Source organism: Laetiporus sulphureus, assembly GCF_001632365.1.
Source record: "Laetiporus sulphureus 93-53 unplaced genomic scaffold LAESUscaffold_3, whole genome shotgun sequence".
In the NCBI taxonomy this organism is placed as follows: Eukaryota; Fungi; Basidiomycota; class Agaricomycetes; order Polyporales; family Laetiporaceae; genus Laetiporus; species Laetiporus sulphureus.
In genome coordinates, this window is record NW_024468512.1 from 363,265 (window position 1) to 381,201 (window position 17,937).

General features: G+C 51.8%; 5 protein-coding genes across 5 annotated transcripts; 1 reads left to right on the top strand and 4 right to left on the bottom strand.

Moving 5' to 3' along the window:
* Positions 1–240: 240 nt before the first annotated feature.
* LAESUDRAFT_754905 (Aldo/keto reductase) lies at positions 241–1,568 on the bottom strand (the record flags this gene model as incomplete). The annotated part of the gene is made up of 8 exons (XM_040911962.1): positions 241–391; positions 507–552; positions 606–672; positions 733–940; positions 1,128–1,200; positions 1,255–1,355; positions 1,423–1,442; positions 1,506–1,568. The coding sequence occupies 8 exons, from the start codon at positions 1,566–1,568 to the stop codon at positions 241–243; spliced, it is 729 nt and encodes a 242-aa protein (XP_040768975.1).
* Positions 1,569–1,958: 390 nt separating this feature from the next.
* LAESUDRAFT_259246 (Aldo/keto reductase) lies at positions 1,959–3,955 on the bottom strand. Its single transcript, XM_040901772.1, has 11 exons — positions 3,674–3,955; positions 3,586–3,605; positions 3,421–3,521; positions 3,264–3,367; positions 3,164–3,201; positions 2,902–3,109; positions 2,776–2,842; positions 2,672–2,717; positions 2,554–2,609; positions 2,328–2,502; positions 1,959–2,258 (listed from the first exon to the last, which is right to left on the bottom strand). The coding sequence occupies exons 1-11, from the start codon at positions 3,734–3,736 to the stop codon at positions 2,108–2,110; spliced, it is 1,029 nt and encodes a 342-aa protein (XP_040768976.1). The 5' UTR covers positions 3,737–3,955; the 3' UTR covers positions 1,959–2,107.
* Positions 3,956–5,086: 1,131 nt separating this feature from the next.
* Positions 5,087–8,185, bottom strand: LAESUDRAFT_720434 (amino acid permease). Its single transcript, XM_040907812.1, has 16 exons — positions 8,095–8,185; positions 7,693–8,041; positions 7,633–7,640; positions 7,462–7,574; positions 7,297–7,405; positions 7,165–7,228; positions 7,008–7,084; positions 6,701–6,951; positions 6,413–6,628; positions 6,277–6,352; positions 6,068–6,215; positions 5,994–6,005; positions 5,764–5,932; positions 5,509–5,690; positions 5,394–5,445; positions 5,087–5,327 (listed from the first exon to the last, which is right to left on the bottom strand). The coding sequence occupies exons 2-16, from the start codon at positions 7,839–7,841 to the stop codon at positions 5,322–5,324; spliced, it is 1,632 nt and encodes a 543-aa protein (XP_040768977.1). The 5' UTR covers positions 7,842–8,041; positions 8,095–8,185; the 3' UTR covers positions 5,087–5,321.
* Positions 8,186–10,568: 2,383 nt separating this feature from the next.
* On the bottom strand, positions 10,569–12,566 carry LAESUDRAFT_670991 (aldo/keto reductase). Its single transcript, XM_040905448.1, has 12 exons — positions 12,328–12,566; positions 12,246–12,265; positions 12,089–12,192; positions 11,926–12,029; positions 11,827–11,864; positions 11,564–11,771; positions 11,444–11,510; positions 11,349–11,394; positions 11,238–11,293; positions 11,132–11,172; positions 10,937–11,070; positions 10,569–10,881 (listed from the first exon to the last, which is right to left on the bottom strand). Exons 1-12 carry the CDS (start codon positions 12,388–12,390, stop codon positions 10,731–10,733), a joined length of 1,032 nt encoding a protein of 343 aa, XP_040768978.1. The 5' UTR covers positions 12,391–12,566; the 3' UTR covers positions 10,569–10,730.
* A 2,059-nt stretch (positions 12,567–14,625) lies between these two features.
* LAESUDRAFT_720442 (uncharacterized protein) lies at positions 14,626–15,691 on the top strand. Its single transcript, XM_040907813.1, has one exon. It carries the CDS (start codon positions 14,876–14,878, stop codon positions 15,200–15,202), a length of 327 nt encoding a protein of 108 aa, XP_040768979.1. The 5' UTR covers positions 14,626–14,875; the 3' UTR covers positions 15,203–15,691.
* The last annotated feature ends 2,246 nt before the right edge of the window (positions 15,692–17,937 follow it).

Below are 17,937 nucleotides of genomic sequence, written 5' to 3' on the forward strand. Positions count from 1 at the left end.
GAGGGCAAGGACAGTCCGCGAGCGAGTCGGAGAATGCGAATTATTCCGTTTCTTTTCTTTTTCACTTCCGGTGACTCGGTAAACGCGTCCTGGGCGCTTACTTGGCGTAGAGCGTCGATCGTGTTTCATCACGTGGTGCATACACGGTCACGCAGCTTTATGGCACTCAGCCACGCGTTCCCCTGCAGACGTTCACGTTATTGATTACTTAGGGATACCCTCACAGTATCTTTCTCCAGCTCACCCCCACAGTTGCGCCATCTCCGGTCCGCCAAAGTATCTATCCCCCGTGATCTCATGCTTGCTAATCACCGCGTTGATGTCCGCCAGCTCCTGCTCCGAGAACTCCACATCGCCCCCCGCGAGGTTCTCCAGCGTGCGCTTCTTCTCCCTGGTGCATCGACGTCAGATCTGTAAAGGATGGGCGGACGGGATAATTAGGACGCGACGTGCAAATTGATGTGTTAGACTGTGGACCACAGTGTGAAATAGAGAGACAAACGTACGAGTACCCTGCAACGGCAATTCCAAGTTGCTTCGTCGTGGCAATGACTAGGACATGTCACTCAACCAGTCTGCACAATGCACATATAATCAAAACTGACCCTTCTTAGTTTCCTCCTCATACGACCAAGGACTAATCTCGATCTCAACAACAGAGATCGGGTGCACCTGAAACAGATACCCTTTGTCGGTAACTCACAGGTTATACGCCCGGCTGTTTGTACTCACCGCATGCGCCCAGCGCAGTGACTGCGCGCTGCACTCCGACATGCTAATATGATCAAACTTGCCCTCCTCGATGAGTCCGACGAGGGTCTTGATCGTGTTCTCGATCGGCACATTCTTGTCGACACGGGCACATTGGAAGAGATCCATGCGCTTTTTTCCGCGAAGCGCGGCGTTGATGTTGTCAACGCTGCGTCGGAGATCCTCTGGGCTTTGGTGTGTGTGAGGATACTCAGGTCGCCAGAATGCTCGTGCTTTCGCTTATGAAGAGTCGGATATGAGGCCAGTGCGCTCCTTTGCACCGCCCTGGCGATAGCATATAGTCAGGTCCCGCATGATTAGGCGATGTATACGTGTAGTAACCAACCTTGACTGAGAGGAAGGTCCTCTCCGCGTACTCTGGATATTTCTCAAAGAACCTCGAGACCAGCTCCAAGTTCGCGGTAGATTCTCCAGGACCATAAAATTCGCCTGCGAAATAGGCTCCTCAGTCTACTGCATATACCTCAATAACATTGCACACACCGCTATTCAGGAACATCTTGACATCTGGAGGCAGGGCGTCAACGCCGGCCTTGATCGCCTCAAAGCATTGTTCATCAGGAAGGAGACCTGTTCCGCTCCATCTGGACATATTCGGCACGGTGTCAGCTATATCTGCACAATGCGATTATTATCGATTGGCGCACGGACGTCATTCTCATCAAGCCATGCTGTGTGAACCGACAACCGAACCTTTAAGGCTTAAAGACCAAAGGCATGATGAATGCACGTACAGCGACCTTGGCGACCTTGACGTTCGAGGCAGTCCCTCCAAGCATTGCTGTCTTGTGGACCATGGTGTGGTACGAAATCCTGGCTGAAGATATTTTCGTGCCAAGCTCGGGCGGCCTGCAGTGTGAGGTATGGTTCGTGTGAAGTTTTATGTAGGTCAGAGGACGATCCGAACGCAACGAATGTGAGCCGGACGTCAGCGTAATCACTTCCGGCTTTTGTACCTTACTGTACTTACCTAATCAATGCGGCATGGCAGTGATCCGCCGGAGAGGTTTTCAAGATCCATCACTGACGCAAAGCTAAGTAGACCCAAGTTATGATGTCCGACCGGCCGCATCGGTGGAATTTTGATCGGGATGATCGGCGGTCGGACCAAGGACGAGACACGATCGATCACCATCGGTGGCACCTCGGCAAAGCATTCATATTCAATATTCAGGCCTTGTTAGTGGCAGTAAAGGTGAGCAGCTCTGAGGCTCCAAATTTCTAAGTAGGCTGCAGTTTCTTATTACTGTAGAGGAATATCAGGACAATCGGTGTTCTCTAAGTTCAATGGTAGTACATCAACATCAAATTATGACTGGCACCCTCCTTCTCCAGCTCATCCCCACAAGTTCTCCCTCTCCGGTTCGCCATAGTACCTTTGGCCCTTGACCTCATGCTTGTTAATCACCTCATTGATCTCCGCCAGCTCGTCCTTCGAAAACTCCACATCATCACTCGCGAGGTTCTCCAGCGTGCGTTTCTTCGCCCTGCAACATTGAAATCGAAGCGTCAGATACGCGATGATGAGCACAGACTCCAGTCGGGGTGCAACGTACGAGGAGCCTGGCATGGGCACAACGTGCGGGCCGAGCGAGCTGACCCAGGCGATGCAGAGCTGAGCAGGTGTGATCTTCCTCCGTTCGGCGATGGCTGTGAGGTCGCGCACGAGTGCCATGTTGTGCTCGATCGCTTCCTCCTGAAATCTAACCATGCTACGGCGCATATCACTCGCTACGGAGCAATGATCAACACACAAAAATAGATAGGTGGGAGCGCGCTTACCGAGAATGTCGTCAACCGTCTTGATTGAACCGGTTAGGAAGCCCATGCCTAGCGGACTGTCGTGACAAATGCCTTATCAAACCGTGATGCCTGGAAGAGAACGACGGAACAGACGTACGAATATGCTGAAACCGCGACGCCAAGTTCCTTTGCAATGGCAATGACTAGACAACGCCGTTAGATCTGCGTGCATAGTCATCAAAATTAGATTAGAACACTCACCCTTTCTGGTCTCTTCCTCGTACGACCAAGGACTAATCTCAATCTCCACGACAGAGATCGGGTAAACCTAAAGCAGAGCACCTTGTCAGCGCTTCACGTTCTTTGCGCACCGGCCCTTGCACTCACCGCATGCGCCTTTCGCAGCGTCTGCGCACTGCACTCCGACATGCCGATGTGATCAAACTTGCCCTCCTTGATGAGTCCCACGAGCGTCCTAATCGTGTCCTCGATGGGCACCTTCTTGTCAACACGCCCACACTGGAAGAGATCCATGCGCTTTTTTCCGCGAAGCGCGGCGTTGATGTTGTCAACGCTGCGGCGGAGGTTCTCTGGGCTGTGGTGCATATGAGGATACTGAGATCATCAAAATGCTCATGTTTTCGCTTACGAAGCGTCGGGTACCAGGCTGCGCTCCTTGCAACCGCCCTACATGATAATATATAGTCGAGCTTCAATGGACTTGACGATACATGTAGAAAAACACTCACGCTGACTACAAGGAAAGTCCTATCCGTGTAATCCGGGTATTTCTCGAAGAACCTCGAGAGCATTTCCAAGTTTGCGGTAGACTCTCCGGGGCCAAAGAATTCGGCTGAGAACCGGTCTTTAAGCCCATTACATGATTCTTAATATCGTTGCACTCACCACTGCTCATGAACATCTTGGCACCGGGAGGTGCGGCGTCAACGCTGGCCTTAATGGCCTCGAAGCATTGCTCATCAGGAACAACCCTTTCGCTGCTCCACCTGGGAGTATTGAAACATCATCAGACGCATGTATAAGGTAAATGTTACCAGTTGATGGACGAACGTCATCCTCATCAAGCCATGCTGCGAAGGGACAAAAATCATGTTAGCAGGGCAGGGAGGTCAAAAGGTGCTATCGATGTACTACGTACAGCGACCTTGGCGACCTTGACGTTGGAGGCAGTTCCTCCAAGCACTGCTGTGTTGTGAACCATATTGTGGCAATAAATCCTGGTTGAAGGTGTTCTCGCGAACTAGGGGCGGCCTGCACTACGGGGACGGCGGTGGAGGTTTTATGTGGATCAGAGGACCCACCCGTTGTTCCGAACACAATATTGAGACCAAGCCGGCCGTCAGCGTAATCACTTCCGCTTTTGTATGACGTTCAGGTCATGCTTGTAACACTTATTTAGTCAATGCGGAATGAGTCCGACAGGCTGCTTCGATGGGGACTCGATTGAGATGGTCGGCTGGTAGATGATGCATTGAGGACTATTGAGGAGTGCCGCCTAATTCCTCAGCATATGCATATTTAAACCTCGAAGTAGAAGTCGACCCGCAAAGTCAGTGATCTGAAGAAGTGATCAAAAACTGGTGGAAGTCGGTCAATCAGCCCAGATACTCAGCATAGCCACTTTCTATAGACCATATAGCATGAGCTCTCACTCGATACATGCATGACAAAGCGGGCCAAGATCCACTTACATGTGAGCTCGTTCAAATGGCCCGGATGAAGGCGTCACACGCCCTGTACTGCCAGCTTGCCGACTTCTACTGCTTTGCTCCTCGGTCGTTCAGCCTCAAGAAGGCTCCTTCTACTGTTTTGTTTCACCCAGCCTGCACAATTGAGCCTGATTCTTCTCTTTCTGTCACGTCCTGCTTGCAGTGTTGTGCTGCACATCATGAGTTTGATAGCCTGAAGGTCTGGGTTATTATGGAGAGTTTATGATGTCCGATAGCACCGCAGAAACAACATCTCCGAGCGCCAAAAATTCAAGACGCCTTGAACCAATGTTCCGGGACCCCCCAACATGATAAGCTTTCGGTATGTCAATCATTATCCCGTCTCATGCCTACAACGTGAAGCCTTGAAGGCTAAAGAACCTGACGTCTGGGCGCTCGTTGGTATATTGTAAGGTATTGGAACGATTGAGCGCGCCGAGCTTGAAGGGGCCACACATCGCAGCGGCGGAGAACTTGTTCGAGCTGAGTCTCCAGTGTCTCGATCGGACAAGCGAGCAGTGACTCGAGGGTAATTAAACAATGTTCGGTAAATGATCACTACTGCCAGTGAGCGTTTGAATGGAGAGGCTGAAACCACTGATACCCAGAGCGTTAAAAAACTGTGCTCTGTGCTAATACGTTCCCTCGAATGAACTCCAGCGCTCACTCGCGCTTCTGATCGCATTTGATCATCGTGCATCTTGTTTGAATTCACTCGAACCTCATGACACGATGGTAATCTAAGAACAAGGAACGCGAAGAATCCCACCACGCAGGCGTGATCTGATACGGTGGATTGGCCTCAAGCTTATTATCAGCAAGTCAGAACTGAACGTCTATCAGTTGGATATAGCGCTCCGAGCCTAATGGCTATGTACAGCTCGCCGTTTGAGCGAAGGTAAATAACAAAAGATCCGAGTATCGTACATTACTGGTAGTGCATATGGAGTACGTATTGATAGTACTGCTAGATGGCCCAGCTCCATTCCACAATCTAAAAGTACATATGGTGGCAACCTTCACGCGATATGTATCTGCTATCGTCATCAAGCGACGCATGTGTTGTGTCTACGTATATCAGAACTGGTAGCGACGGATCGCGCAATGATCAACGAGGGACGTCACAAGAACCCCCGACAGCCTACTCACCAAGAATGCCCACACATGCTCGACCCAATTCCTGGGCGGCTCTTCGTCGTACCTATCAGTCAGTTAATCACATCAGCGATCGTGAATCGATATATCATGCGATGAAGATGCTCACGACGCCTCGAGAACCTCTGCAAGGCCCGTCTTGAAGTCCATGTCCTCCGGCCGTACGAACCTAACGCCAGACCAGAGGCGCTTCCCGAGATACATCACCGGGAACAGCATCATCGGCAGATAGTTCGTCACGAACGTCGCGGTATTCCACTCGCCCTTCAGGAACACTGACCATCCGCTGAACTGCACGCCCCGTAAACCGACCAAAGTCAGCCGCTGAGCAAAGGACACGAGAAAAGAGTAGCACGGCACGCACGAAGCAGACGGTGACGGAGAGGAAGATTGCCCACCATGCCGCGTATGGCTGGAGTGCACTCGCGAAGGGGAGCGTCTTGCGGTCGATTCCTTGTGCTGCTAGGCCTTTCCGGAAGCGCACATAGGTAACCGAGATCGCGAACCAGTTGCTCAGGCCTGCAATGGCCGTCCTATCCACCTTAGCCGTGAGCGCTGCGTGACCTCAGCCAGAAAGCAGCGAAAGAAGCATACATGTTCGAGAGCCTGTGCGCCATCGAGAATTATTGTTTGCAATCGTAGGTAAAGGAAACACTTGGTAGACGCACCAGCCAAAGACTTTTCCGCTCGTCGCGCCGACGTCCATGTATGCGAGGCAGCCAAGGATGGAATTCACAATGAGCGCGACCCACGGAATGCCCCACCGATTCGTCTTGGCGAAGACCCGTGGCGCGTTTCCATTGATTGCCAAGCTGTCTATATAGCCTCGCCCGCGTCAGCAGCCGTGTACGAGAGACACGCGTTACTCTCCACTTACAAAGCGCACGCGAGCTCGAGTAAAGATCGCTATTCCCCGCGGACCATGCTGAAGTCAGCAAGCATGCATTGATGACCTATACCGCGTGCCAATCAGTCCTCCGTCAGCAAAGAATCCGACGGCTTCGGGTGCGCACCGAAGGCAGGCCCTTGATCCCAGCCGTTCTGATCGCAATCACGAACGGCGACGCCGCGGCGGTGCCATTCGCGAGGTTCAGGTCGGGATTCGTGTACGGCACGAGCAGGCCGATGATCGTCACGCCGCCAATGTAGAAGAGCAGGATGCGAATGTAGACGTTGCGGATCGCCATGGGAATATTGCGCCGCGGGTTCTTCGCCTCTGCACCTGCAATCTAGCCCCCACCCATCAGCATGCGCCCTTCCAGGAATCTCGGTTACGATGTGAAGGGAGAAAGCACACTCACCGCGACAACCTCCGTGCCGATGAAGGAGAACGCGGCCTGCGTCATAACCGCCCACCATGCCAGGAAGCGGCCTTTGGAGCCGGGAATGTCATCGTACTGCGCGAATGGACCGGGGTGCTTCCAGTAGCGGAAGCCGATGCGGTCGTGGTTCGGGCCGCCGCCGAGGTCGAGCACTATCCCGAGTATGATAAGGCCCGTGATGGTGATGACTTTGATGGAGGCAAAGACGAACTCGGCTTCGCCGTAGACGCCTGGGCGGGGGCAGTGAGCCGCTGTTACAAGTGGAAAAAAGCGATCTGAAACGCACCGGCGCCGAACATGTTGATAAGGATGACGACGATGAGGCACATCGTAATCCATACCGCGTTATTAACGCTCTGATTCCTAACCCAAGGACGTCGTATGACAGTTCGCAATCAGACGTGGTAGTTCTTGTGATGCACTGTGGGAGAAATAATGCGTACCAGTAATTGATAAGCACCGCCGCGGCGCTCAGTTCAGCAGGAAGAACGATGGTCCAATTGTACCCTGGTGAAGTGGTAGCGTGTCACCACTGAAAAGAGATCATTCCTGTGCTCAGAAAGCCGATGACGTACAATATTGCCATCCGAGCGCGAACGACCACGCCGGGTCGACGAAACGTTCGGCAAAGGTGATGTGGCCGCCGGGAACGGGTAAAAAAGCAGCCATCTCACCGAGGGAGAGCTAGTCGTGTGAGGTAAGATTGAGCACGGGAGCACAAATGGGAAACGCGGACGGACCATAGTGCAGAAGCAGAGAGAGCCGATGGTGAGGTAGCCCAAGAGCAGACCCACTGGTCCACCATTCTTGAGGGAAGTGGCCGTGCCAAGGAAGAGGCCAGTACCGATAACACCTGTGACGCGAGTTTGTCAAGGAAAAGGTCCTCTGTACATGAGCATTAATAAACATACCGCCGATGCTACACGACTGATAAGTGACAGGGATTTTGAAACAGACATGGTAGAACGTACCTGATCATGGCAATATGCCTATTCTTCATCTGTCGTTGGAGGCCATGATGCCGAATCCGAGGACTCGGGTGGTTGGCCTCTGAGTCAGAATAGTCGGTGGCCTTAACATCTGTCTCTGCGAACGTCTCTTTCGTGTAGTGCTCCGACATGTCGCAGAGAAGTCGGCTGAAGTAGAGAAAAACAACTCGGCGGAAAAGGCTCGGAGCATCGTGGAGGGGAGTTTATATAGCTCGTCTGCGGGAAACGATAAGGAAGGACCCCTTTGGCGGTGTGCAATCAATATGGATCGAAGAGATCTCGCATGATATGATTTGACGGAAGAACAGCACATTGGGCCAACCTTGCGTGCCTGAAACGCGGGCGTCAGAGGACGCACGACGACAAATCGCGGAAGCGAATGACATTTGGTATGTTTCTGTGCATTCGAAACCAGCACGAAACGGTGCTAGCGTTGCGATGCAGCCAGACGGATCACATTTCGCTTGCGCGTGTGCGGGTTGATACTGAAGTACTGAAGGACGACCGCGGAAATTGGCACATGAGAGCTGGCGGGGCAATATCTGCACATGAAAGTTGGAGGAGAGCGCGTTACAGCGCTAGCGCATGTCCGCCGTCGACAACCGCGATCTCAGCGATCTTCGTGATCGCGTATCAATGTTCTACCAGGAGTACCGTCGATCTCGGTACTCCAGGCTGTATGGGTTCCCTCATTATCTTCCCTATCTCTTTCCCAGCATGTGCGTTTCCGAATCTGTTGCGGCCACACTATTCGCAGATGCCACACGGGAATCAGGCATTCCGAGGAAGGCTCTTGACTGGCGCCGTCTGCTGGTAGCTCAGCAGACGCGCCTACCCCGGTAGCTGCCTGGCAAGGTACTTACTTTTCAAGTCGTCGATACGTTCGACGTCAACCTAAAGCGCATATCTACGTGCCAAGAGAGTGCTTCTTGCCACCAATCCCTGGCCCTCCACCTCCGCGTAGTAGGGCGCGGGGAAATAGAGAATGCTAATTAGGGCTATTTTACCTATGTAAATTACAGGTAATTTACGGTTAATTTCAAAAGGGCCAAAAATCGAAGGTAATTTACGGTTAGATAGGAAGCGCCCGAGGGAGGGAGAGGGGATGTTCAGGATGTCCGTCAGCTCAAGAAAATTCTCTCAGGAGATCTAACTGAATTGTATTCAACCAGTGCAGAAAAGCTCATCGAGATTCTTGAGGACGAGCAGTCTGGCTGGGTAGTGGCGTAGCGTGAGGAAGTTGTAATTTACCGTCATTTTAGGTAAATTTACCGGCTAATTAGCGTTAATTAGCCCAGAGTTTTGGGGGCGGACCCCCCTTTGTTAATTAACCGTAAATTACATAGGTAAAATAGGCCCTTGCAGGGATGCATTGCTAAATAGCCGGTTAAGCAGGTCACAATTCCTATTTCCCCGTGCCCTACCGCGTAGCCACCGCCCCGCTTTCCCTATCGAGCCTGCTTGTTGTCCACACACCATCCAGTGACTGTGGTTATTCAGCTAGCACTTTTTCACCCCTCTGAAATTGGAGAAGCAAATGCATTCTGAGAGCCGACCGCTCAAGGCCGCCTGAAATTCCACCTTTGAGAATTCTTTGCGGTATGCTCGCTGATGTGACGGACTTGACACATACATGCTCAAATCGATTCTAGTCTCCTCCTAAACCGCCGCGCGTGCTTGAGCTTTCTTGAGCTTTTGACTCCACGTCCCTGCAAACTTCCGCATGTCTTTTGTCCAACCACGCCTCCTCCAGGCTTCTGTGGTATCTTCTCCTATCTTCTCATTCACTATCTCACATGCTCTATTGAAGGTTCGACCGGACATGTCCGCGAGCGCTGCTTTTTGACGTCGTGTCTCTTGGCTACATATCATATCCATGGTCGACGCCACTGATAACAGAGATTGCAAACCTCGGGCATGAGTCTCGCCGGCCGTCCTTCTCGCACGATACGCACTCGGGACAGCGCGCTGCGATATTTCCGCGTCTATCGTCACCACTTCAGAACGTCTGGTAAAGTTACTGGACACTCCGACAAGAATTGTCTTGACTGGTGACACGCTGCCGAGGTGCCATCCCCTAGTCGTCCGTATCGTACCTCCAATCATTCCTGCGACACCGTTGCCGAAGTGCCATACCCTAGTCGCCAGTACTGTACCTCTAATCATTCTTACGCCAGCTGCCTTACTATCGCATTTGCTAAGATAGAGGTCCCGACCTGATTTCCATGTGTTTCTTCAAGGTTTGCACCTCAGGCCTCAATGATCGTACGCCAGGTTTCAAATCATGACGCAGAACCCGCCACATGAAGCGAATTTGGATACCGCGCTACTGGCCACGGATGTCGACCATCATACTCGTCGTGCTCCCCACTGACAACGCGTTAACCGTACTCCTGTGGTCACCCTGCACACTGCATTGTCACGCGACTATGCATATGAGTGTGCTGTAGTCGGCATGGCGATCTCTTCCTAGGGGGCCTCGAGGTGTCAGGTCTCACTGAAGCTCGAGGAGCCTTCTCGCTAAATCCGCGCTCTCATAAAACTATTAGACAATCTACGGAATGGTCGGACCCTCTGGACGGGCAGAAATCATTGATGCACTGTTCGAGGCTGGCTTGACTGCCAAATGAAAGAACTGGCTAAAAGGAAAATCGAGATCAGAGCGGAGAGGCTGGGGGGATCAGATGGCAGCAGCGGTCGAATTCCTTCCTGTGCTTGAATGGATTATGAAGATTTGGCAATATCTTGGGTGATGACCGATTGACTGTTCATTTATTCATCAAGACAGCTTTTTCGTGGCACTGGGTTTGAATCTGGGTGCTTCTGTCGTCCTGCAGAGCCTGCGACATTTTCTGTCTATGACTGCTCTCATTCTTGTAAGCCGGTGAGATGTACATATCATTTTATCCAGAAGACGACTCTTATACAAGTTCTGAACGTCCCTCTTTTTTTAGTGACGCATAATCATGACCAGCGAGAATGAACGTAACAAAAGATCGCTCAGGGTCCATCTATCCCCTTCAACCCCAAAGCATCGCAGCAGCATCATTACCGAAGTAACGGTCGCCTTTGACGTGATGCTCGGCCATGACCTTGGCAATCTCAACCTTGTCAGCCTCCGTGAGGACAATATCCGCTGCGGCGAGGTTCTCGAGAGTGCGCTTCTTGATACTATCCCGATTCGTGGTCAGTTAGGTTGATAGGCATCAATGGTGGAAGTACGCACGACGAGCCGGGAAGAGGGATCACATGCTCTCCGAGAGATGCAACCCAAGCGATCGCGAGCTGGGCTGGTGTAATGTTCTTCTTTGCTGCGATGGCCTTTAGAGCTTCCACGAACGCCAGGTTCTGTTCGATGTACTGCACCACGTAGAACATTCTGATCAGCCCGCGTGTCGAAAAGAGACCGTAAGATGGTCACCTCTTCGCGAAAACGGGTCATCTGTCTGCGAAAATCGCCGTCTTCAATTGCAAACGCATTCGTCAATGGCATGGCTTGTTTGTATACATATACGAGGCAAACTCACCAGTCAGATCGTCAACTTTCTTGATAGAACCAGTCAAGAAGCCTCTTCCCAACGGGCTGCATAGGATTCGTCAGCAATGATTCAATCTCAAGGGATACAGGAAAGACTTACGAGTATGCAGCGACCGCGATGCCCAGCTCCTTGGCTGCAGCAATGACTAGACATCTACCATTAGCTACGTCTTCCACAACGACTGGACTACCCACCCTTTACAGTCTCTTCCTCGTAAGACCAAAGGCTGACTTCAATCTCGACGATCGAGATAGGATGAACCTAGCAGGGCTCCTTTCAACCTTTGTCAGTCAACCGATGGTGGTGAGACTCACGGCGTGCGCGCGCCTCAGAGTCTCCGCTTTGCATTCAGACAAGCCAACGTGGTTGAATTTGCCCTCCTTAATGAGTTCCGCCAGCGTCTTGATGGTCTCCTCGATGGGAATCTTCGGGTCGACACGAGCAGACTCGAACAAATCTAACTTCTTCGTGCCACGAAGGACAGAATTGACCTTCTCAACGCTGCGTCTGAGGTTCTCTGGCCTATACGAACGTCTCAGGTCGTACAGAGCATAGAGGAATCTTGAGGAGTACACACGATGAATCGACCTTCAGCCCGCCGACTATTAAACCGCCCTGGATACCAGATGCGGTCCAATCAGCTCTGAAGATGCCCACATGAACACTCGAGGTGTACCTTCACCGACAGGAAGGTCTTGTCGGCATATTCAGGATACTTCTCGAAGAACCGGGCGAGAAGCTCCAAGTTGGCCGTCGAGAAATTCGGCCCGTAGAATTCACCTGTCAGCAACAACAATGATGATTCGGCACTGCGTATGTAGTTAGCAGCGGAAGCATACCGCTATTGATTAGCATCTTGGAACCGGGAGGTAGGGCATTGACGCCGGCTTTGATAGCTTCGAAGGCTTCTTCATCTGGGAGAGGATATTTCGGATCTCTCGCGCTGTGAAATACAGTATGAGTAGCCGCAAGCTGTACAGAGGAAACACTGCCGACGTCATCATCATCAAGCCATGCTACAACGGTGGGCGTATGATAAGCGACCCTGAAGCAAGTCATTCCCGGCTATGAGACATACCGCTACCTTGCCGACGACAATGTCGCTGGCAGTCCCTCCGAGATGAGCGGTATTGTGGATCATGTTGGTATCTTGTTATTGCTGTTTCTCCCTAGAATCGTGCACTTCCGAATGGCATTAATGTTATCTGTTCCACAGTCCGAGCCTTATATAAACACCGTCGTCGTCCATTACCTAGCCTAATTAGAATCAGATGCCGTTCGACGCGTCATGTCGGCGGGTCTGACACTGGTACGTTGACGGCCCGAGAACGTAATGCTAAACAACAGCCTCGCGTCAAACTCTGAGCGGCAAGATACGAGCCCTCTGGCCAGTCGGCAGCCACTATTCGGCGACGGGCGGCCGCCAATCCTGCGACTGTGTACATCAACATCTACGGAGGTCCCACAACTGCACCTGGAAACAAAAGAGATGAAGGTCCGCTCGCGATGAATATCATGCCCAGACAAGAGTTGACACTAACACTCTCAGCCTGAAAGGCTGAGCGGGCCATTGAGGAAAGGACCACATGTTGATGCGCCACCAACAATGTCACTCATGCAGTCAACCTCGTGAGAGTCGACTATGCCGCGTATGAGCCGCACCGCGCAGAGTTGGTGACATGCGGCCTACGCTTTCTCAAGATGCTGAGGCTGATATCGTCGCTTGCAACGTGACTTATCCCTTTCATGTCTGTTTTCATTCCACCTGCTATCCAATACATTCTCGCCCCCCCAAGTCCAATCCTACGCCGTCGTCCTACAATGGTGCGTGAGCATGTCGTCAGAATCCTTACGTGATCATTCATAAACGTACGGTCCATTCATCTAGCCTGCTGATCTTGCTCCGGTATGATATTGAGTACGTCTTCAGGTCGTGAGGCCGAATTTTCTGTATAGGCCTCAGTATCGAGCAGGAAGATGCGCTCTTCCAGATCAGTCGTTCTCCAGCATTCAACCGGAAGCAGACTAACCGTGATCCATTTATCCATCTTGAATACACTTGCCTGGTAACGATCTTGAGTCTTTGAGGTCGTGTGGCCGAGTCTTTTCCGTCGACATGTATGTGAGGCAGAGGATAGTGGCATTCGAGGTAAAACAATTAAACTAGCATCAAAGAGTTATACAACGAACCTTGAAGTAGAAACAGAACTGTGGCGCGACACCCAAGCTGATCTTGGCCAGTATAACAGACGGGCCTAAAGCATGAAGCGCGGCGACAAACGTAAAAATGCAGTTGCTTGAATATCGCGCTGTCGTCAGGAGTGGCGGGCCATCGAGTGATGCGATGATGGACGATCTTCGTTCAATGGGGTAGACTGGCATTGTTAGACAGATTGAGATACGTCCGAGATCGTAATGCTACCCAGCATATAGTCTAATTTCTCGACGTTACAACGAAATCCTTGCAGCGGAATATAGGCTTACCGTGGCTCGGCCTCGCTTCCTCACTGAAGCTGATCGTCCTCGCGTCGCTCGCAGCGATGAGGAGCTGATCGTCCGACACAATCAACGATAGATGGTCACAGCTGTTGACATTACGGCTCGGTGAGCATATTCAGTCGCTGGACAACGAGCGAGACGAGTGTCGGGAAACGTGATGAAGGATTAATGAAGGATGACGAGGGGGAGGAGGAGGATGTCACTGCATGTTGGCTTGTTCCCAATTCAACGCGCGATGACGGGACGAGACCAGTCGATAATGAAACGTAGCGCTCCGCTCACACTGAATTGAAGATAGTTAAGGCTGCGATGGCCGATAACTTTTCTGACATCAACCACTGGCTAGAATTTAGGCATTGGAGGCGCGTCCGATCGGGAAAGGAGCGCCGAGGGCGTTGAGAAGACTTCTCCAGTGGGTGCGAAGAGTTCAAGATGGTGGAAAGCGCCAGTCGGGCCTTATGTTCGAGACGCTTCACCGATAGATTCGTCGAAGGAATGGTGGGCAGTGGACAGAGCGCACATCGCAAGGCGCCTTGCAACGTGATCGGGATTGTACCAGCCATTGGTGCCGGATAGGATTCGGGCAGCGGGGACTCGAATTTTTACTCTTGTAAAATGTTGTTATGAAGAGGGATGATGAGGGCGTTCGTAATAATGTCAATGGCATAGAGGTTGAGTGCATGTAGACCTCCGCGGTGTATCAACTCTGCGGCGCGATGCCTGCATTGGACCCGTGCGACCTCGAGCTCGCTTGCCACGGCAGCCACGCGGCGGCTACTTCCGCGACGACTAGGCCACCGAATGCTTGGCTGTCCACCTCTCCCTCAAAGTCCTCTAGAGATCTTCAGAGCTGCGCAGTACGCATGTGGCTGGCTGGGCATCGTCTACGTCTTGACATTATTTTCTTCGTCGCAAACGCCAGCGTCAATCTCGTATTTTTCTGCCGCCACATTTAGCGGTTCGAAATCGTTCGAAACCTATGAAAGAGCTCGAAGACTCTGGTTTGGGCGTTTCGAGCGTGATGATACACAAACACATGGTGGAGGGCTGCATTGTAGACTGTTGTCTTGCTCGAACGGAGGCAGTGATTTGAACGATAAGAAGCTACGGCTGCAGTCGTGAAGACCATGTACGCTCGCCGCCTAGTATCGCTGCTGTCCACCGCTATATCCTCCCGTCCTCCTCTGCAATCGGGCATTCGCTCTAGCTCTGTGGGGGCTGGCACCGCTGGCGAGAGCGACATTCATGACGTGACGGAGGTACGTTCTCCCCGTCGTGCAGCGTCCGTTTGCTATCGAAGAATGATCCAGACGACCTCCCCCTCACCGTTGGGGCGGATCAACTTGATGCCGTATGTTGTGACCAACGCGAAGGCGCGTAGCTCCGGTGCGCCTTTGCTTTCATGGCTCTCACGCGGGCGTGAAGCAGGTCTCGTGCTATTCCGCATACTATAGCCCATATGGTATGTTCGTCGGTCGTGCTTGCCTATGGTCTTGCAAAAAGGCGCTTTGAAGTCGCTGGCCCTATGTCATCAGGGCTTTCCTGTTGATCACGCATGGGTACCGCCGTTCACCCGTATCACCCCATTGATGAGATGTAGCATTTTTTGTGTTCAAACAGGAACATCAATCAATCTCATCATCCGTCAATTAGAATTTGCGGCCACTTGCTTCACGGGCGCCTCGAGCTGTGGCCCAGTGACACAATTCTGTGTCACGTGTGACCTGATCACTGTCACGGCGCTTTTGATATCGTCGTAGTCTTGGCCCAGGACGGACTCGTCGTCGGAGAGTCTATCCAGCAGAATTGTCAGCTTTGAGAGAGAAAAATGAAATGCTTACCGTTCATCCATAGATTTTTTCGCGCTCTCTACATGCAGGAGTTAATATTGAGGAGGCACCCTGTCAGCGATCGCAGCCGAAGGTTAGTCCACAGCAAGCGGGCAGCAACGATCGACACTCTCCAGCTGCTAGCTATCGCGAAAGAACATGGTACTATGGTCCTCAGGAATGGGACGGTGAAGAGGCGTCGCAGCCAGCTCACATCAACATCGGGTTGGCGCCGACAATGTCGCCCGGCGCGTTGGCCTCCTGCTTGTACCTTGACCCTGTTGTCCGCGCTTGACCTGTCTAACCAGCCTGCCATGTCTTGCAGCCAGAAGGATAACAGCAAGTCGACTTACAGCCGCTATGGACTGTTTGCGGGAGCGTTTGCGGGGAGTGTCGCGTCGCCCCCACGCCGTGCCTGCTGTGTGCTGTTATATGGACAATTCCTCAACCAAAAGCAGGCAACACACGCCGCTTCTTCGAGAACCGACGAATCATATTCGCTCCCGCACACCAAGACAGCCACGGTCCCCTTGCTATGCTTTATTTTATTCGAGCATCGCTCCTCATCGTGCAGGTTCTGAATCAGTCGCCCCCGGCTTGAAACTGCTTCTTTCCCCTTGATTGGGTTGATGAATGTCGCTCGCCTTGGTTCGCTTCTTCATAAGATTGGCAAACCGTTTTACAAGCCACGAACACAGAGTCAATTTTGCAGGACAACGGGACGTCCTCGCATGTAGAGGGATCATTGGGCTGCCTGGCCGTGCAACTGAACTAAGAGGCTAGTAGGTTGAGGTCATTGCATACGAGAGGGAAAACAGAAGAAAGGTGGCTCCAGCAGCTGTCGTTGTGCGTGTTTTTTTTGTCGTTCTTGCCAAAGTGGATGCTCAACGGCTTCCTGGAATTGTAAAGCCACTGCCCATTGTGCCGGAGACCATTGATATAAAGATGTTGTCTGCCTGGATCTTGATACTCCTGGCTCCGTTGGGCTTGACGACCAGCAACAACAGGACACGCTAAAATCTGTTCCTTAAACGCTGCCGCATTATTGCACCGTAGGCCAAAACCGTGAATTTCTGCCCGATCCATTGCTGTTCTGGATGGTGGCCGACATGTGTCCCCCCGCAGCTACCATTGCTGCGGTCGAAAGGACATATCCGACATCGTTATGAGATGGCTGCGACGCTCTGCCGTTGCGCTCTTCAATATAGGATGTTGCGGTTTGATTCAGATAGAACTGTATCGCTCCGATGCCGAGACCGTCTAGCGACACTGGTCCGAAAGCCGCCATCATCAGAAGATGACCGCAAAATCTTGCCGTAAACCTCCCGCCTTCTATGATGACGAGACATGAAGTATTGATTCCATTGTAATTCAGTGCATGCTATAAATCTTCAGTTTGATCGCGTTCGTCCGTAGTCTAACTCCACGCTGGCGATGCTTTATCGCGTCGAATTCCGAGTCCTTGCACAATCATGTCGCTCTTCTTGTACCTGGAAGGTTTGCATCTCGCCTTCAGCACGCTTCGTAAGTCATGCTCAGTCTAATATACTTTTCAGGGCGTGCAGTCTTCAATGAATATGTCTTCTCGACGACTCAAATCCCTGGCGTTGTTTCATGTATTGCATGGCATTAGCGCGAATGTTCTTGTATGCATAGCCTTCTGTGCACGCGACGGCCTCTTGATGATTCGGTTCTTCTGTCTTGTCCTGCGTCACATACTATAGTCGAACAGCGCCATATTACAAGCGAGGATTATTTCACGGCTCTCGTCTGGCTGTCCATCTTGATCATGTCGTGTCTTCGATTGGCGCGTCGAGTATCTTGAGAGGCTACACGACGACGCGATGCACTTGTGGACACGAAGTGTGAGCATATCGCATCGTTTTCGTCTTTTTTCGGACCAATCGGTGATATCTAGCACCAGGGGTATGATACACCAACGTTTACCTCGCTTGAAGGTCTTCTGCCCCTTGAAGGGACTCTGTAGTCCTGCGGGTTGACTCTGCTTGCACACACATGACAATCTGTGCCTTATGTGTCCATTCTTGATGTCACACTCATGCAGCACTGGGTCTCGCTTTGCATTCAACAATGACGTGTATTGTCTGTCGCCCCGTCTCCTTTGTCCTCGAGTATGTACTCAAACATTGCGTAGCACCTGCAACACATTATTCAAGACGACGCCGCAACAATCATTGCCACCTGACAATGCAGCACATATGGGGAATGCTGACGCGCAAGGGCATTATCCATCAATAAGATGACAAGCTACGAAAATGATCCTGAATGCTCACCATGCAAGTCCTTCGTGCTGTAGATACAACCATGGGATTCTTTCATACAATCCTGGCTTCGATACT

Excerpts from the sequence above, each read along its gene's own strand:
- LAESUDRAFT_259246 (XM_040901772.1), bottom strand. The coding sequence starts at position 3,736 with ATGGTTCACAACACAGCAGTGCTTGGAGGAACTGCCTCCAACGTCAAG. Across the intron at positions 3,606-3,673 it reads TCAAGGTCGCCAAGGTCGCT|CATGGCTTGATGAGGATGAC; the intron begins GTACGTAGTACA and ends GTCCCTTCGCAG. Across the intron at positions 2,503-2,553 it reads GACGGTTGACGACATTCTCG|CGAGTGATATGCGCCGTAGC; the intron begins GTAAGCGCGCTC and ends ATTGCTCCGTAG.
- LAESUDRAFT_720434 (XM_040907812.1), bottom strand. The coding sequence starts at position 7,841 with ATGTCGGAGCACTACACGAAAGAGACGTTCGCAGAGACAGATGTTAAG. Across the intron at positions 5,691-5,763 it reads TCTCCGTCACCGTCTGCTTC|TTCAGCGGATGGTCAGTGTT; the intron begins GTGCGTGCCGTG and ends CGGGGCGTGCAG. Across the intron at positions 5,446-5,508 it reads GCAGAGGTTCTCGAGGCGTC|GTACGACGAAGAGCCGCCCA; the intron begins GTGAGCATCTTC and ends ACTGACTGATAG.
- LAESUDRAFT_670991 (XM_040905448.1), bottom strand. The coding sequence starts at position 12,390 with ATGATCCACAATACCGCTCATCTCGGAGGGACTGCCAGCGACATTGTC. Across the intron at positions 11,395-11,443 it reads CGAGGAAGAGACTGTAAAGG|TCATTGCTGCAGCCAAGGAG; the intron begins GTGGGTAGTCCA and ends GTAGATGTCTAG. Across the intron at positions 11,294-11,348 it reads ATCGCGGTCGCTGCATACTC|CCCGTTGGGAAGAGGCTTCT; the intron begins GTAAGTCTTTCC and ends AATCCTATGCAG.
- LAESUDRAFT_720442 (XM_040907813.1), top strand. The coding sequence starts at position 14,876 with ATGTACGCTCGCCGCCTAGTATCGCTGCTGTCCACCGCTATATCCTCC.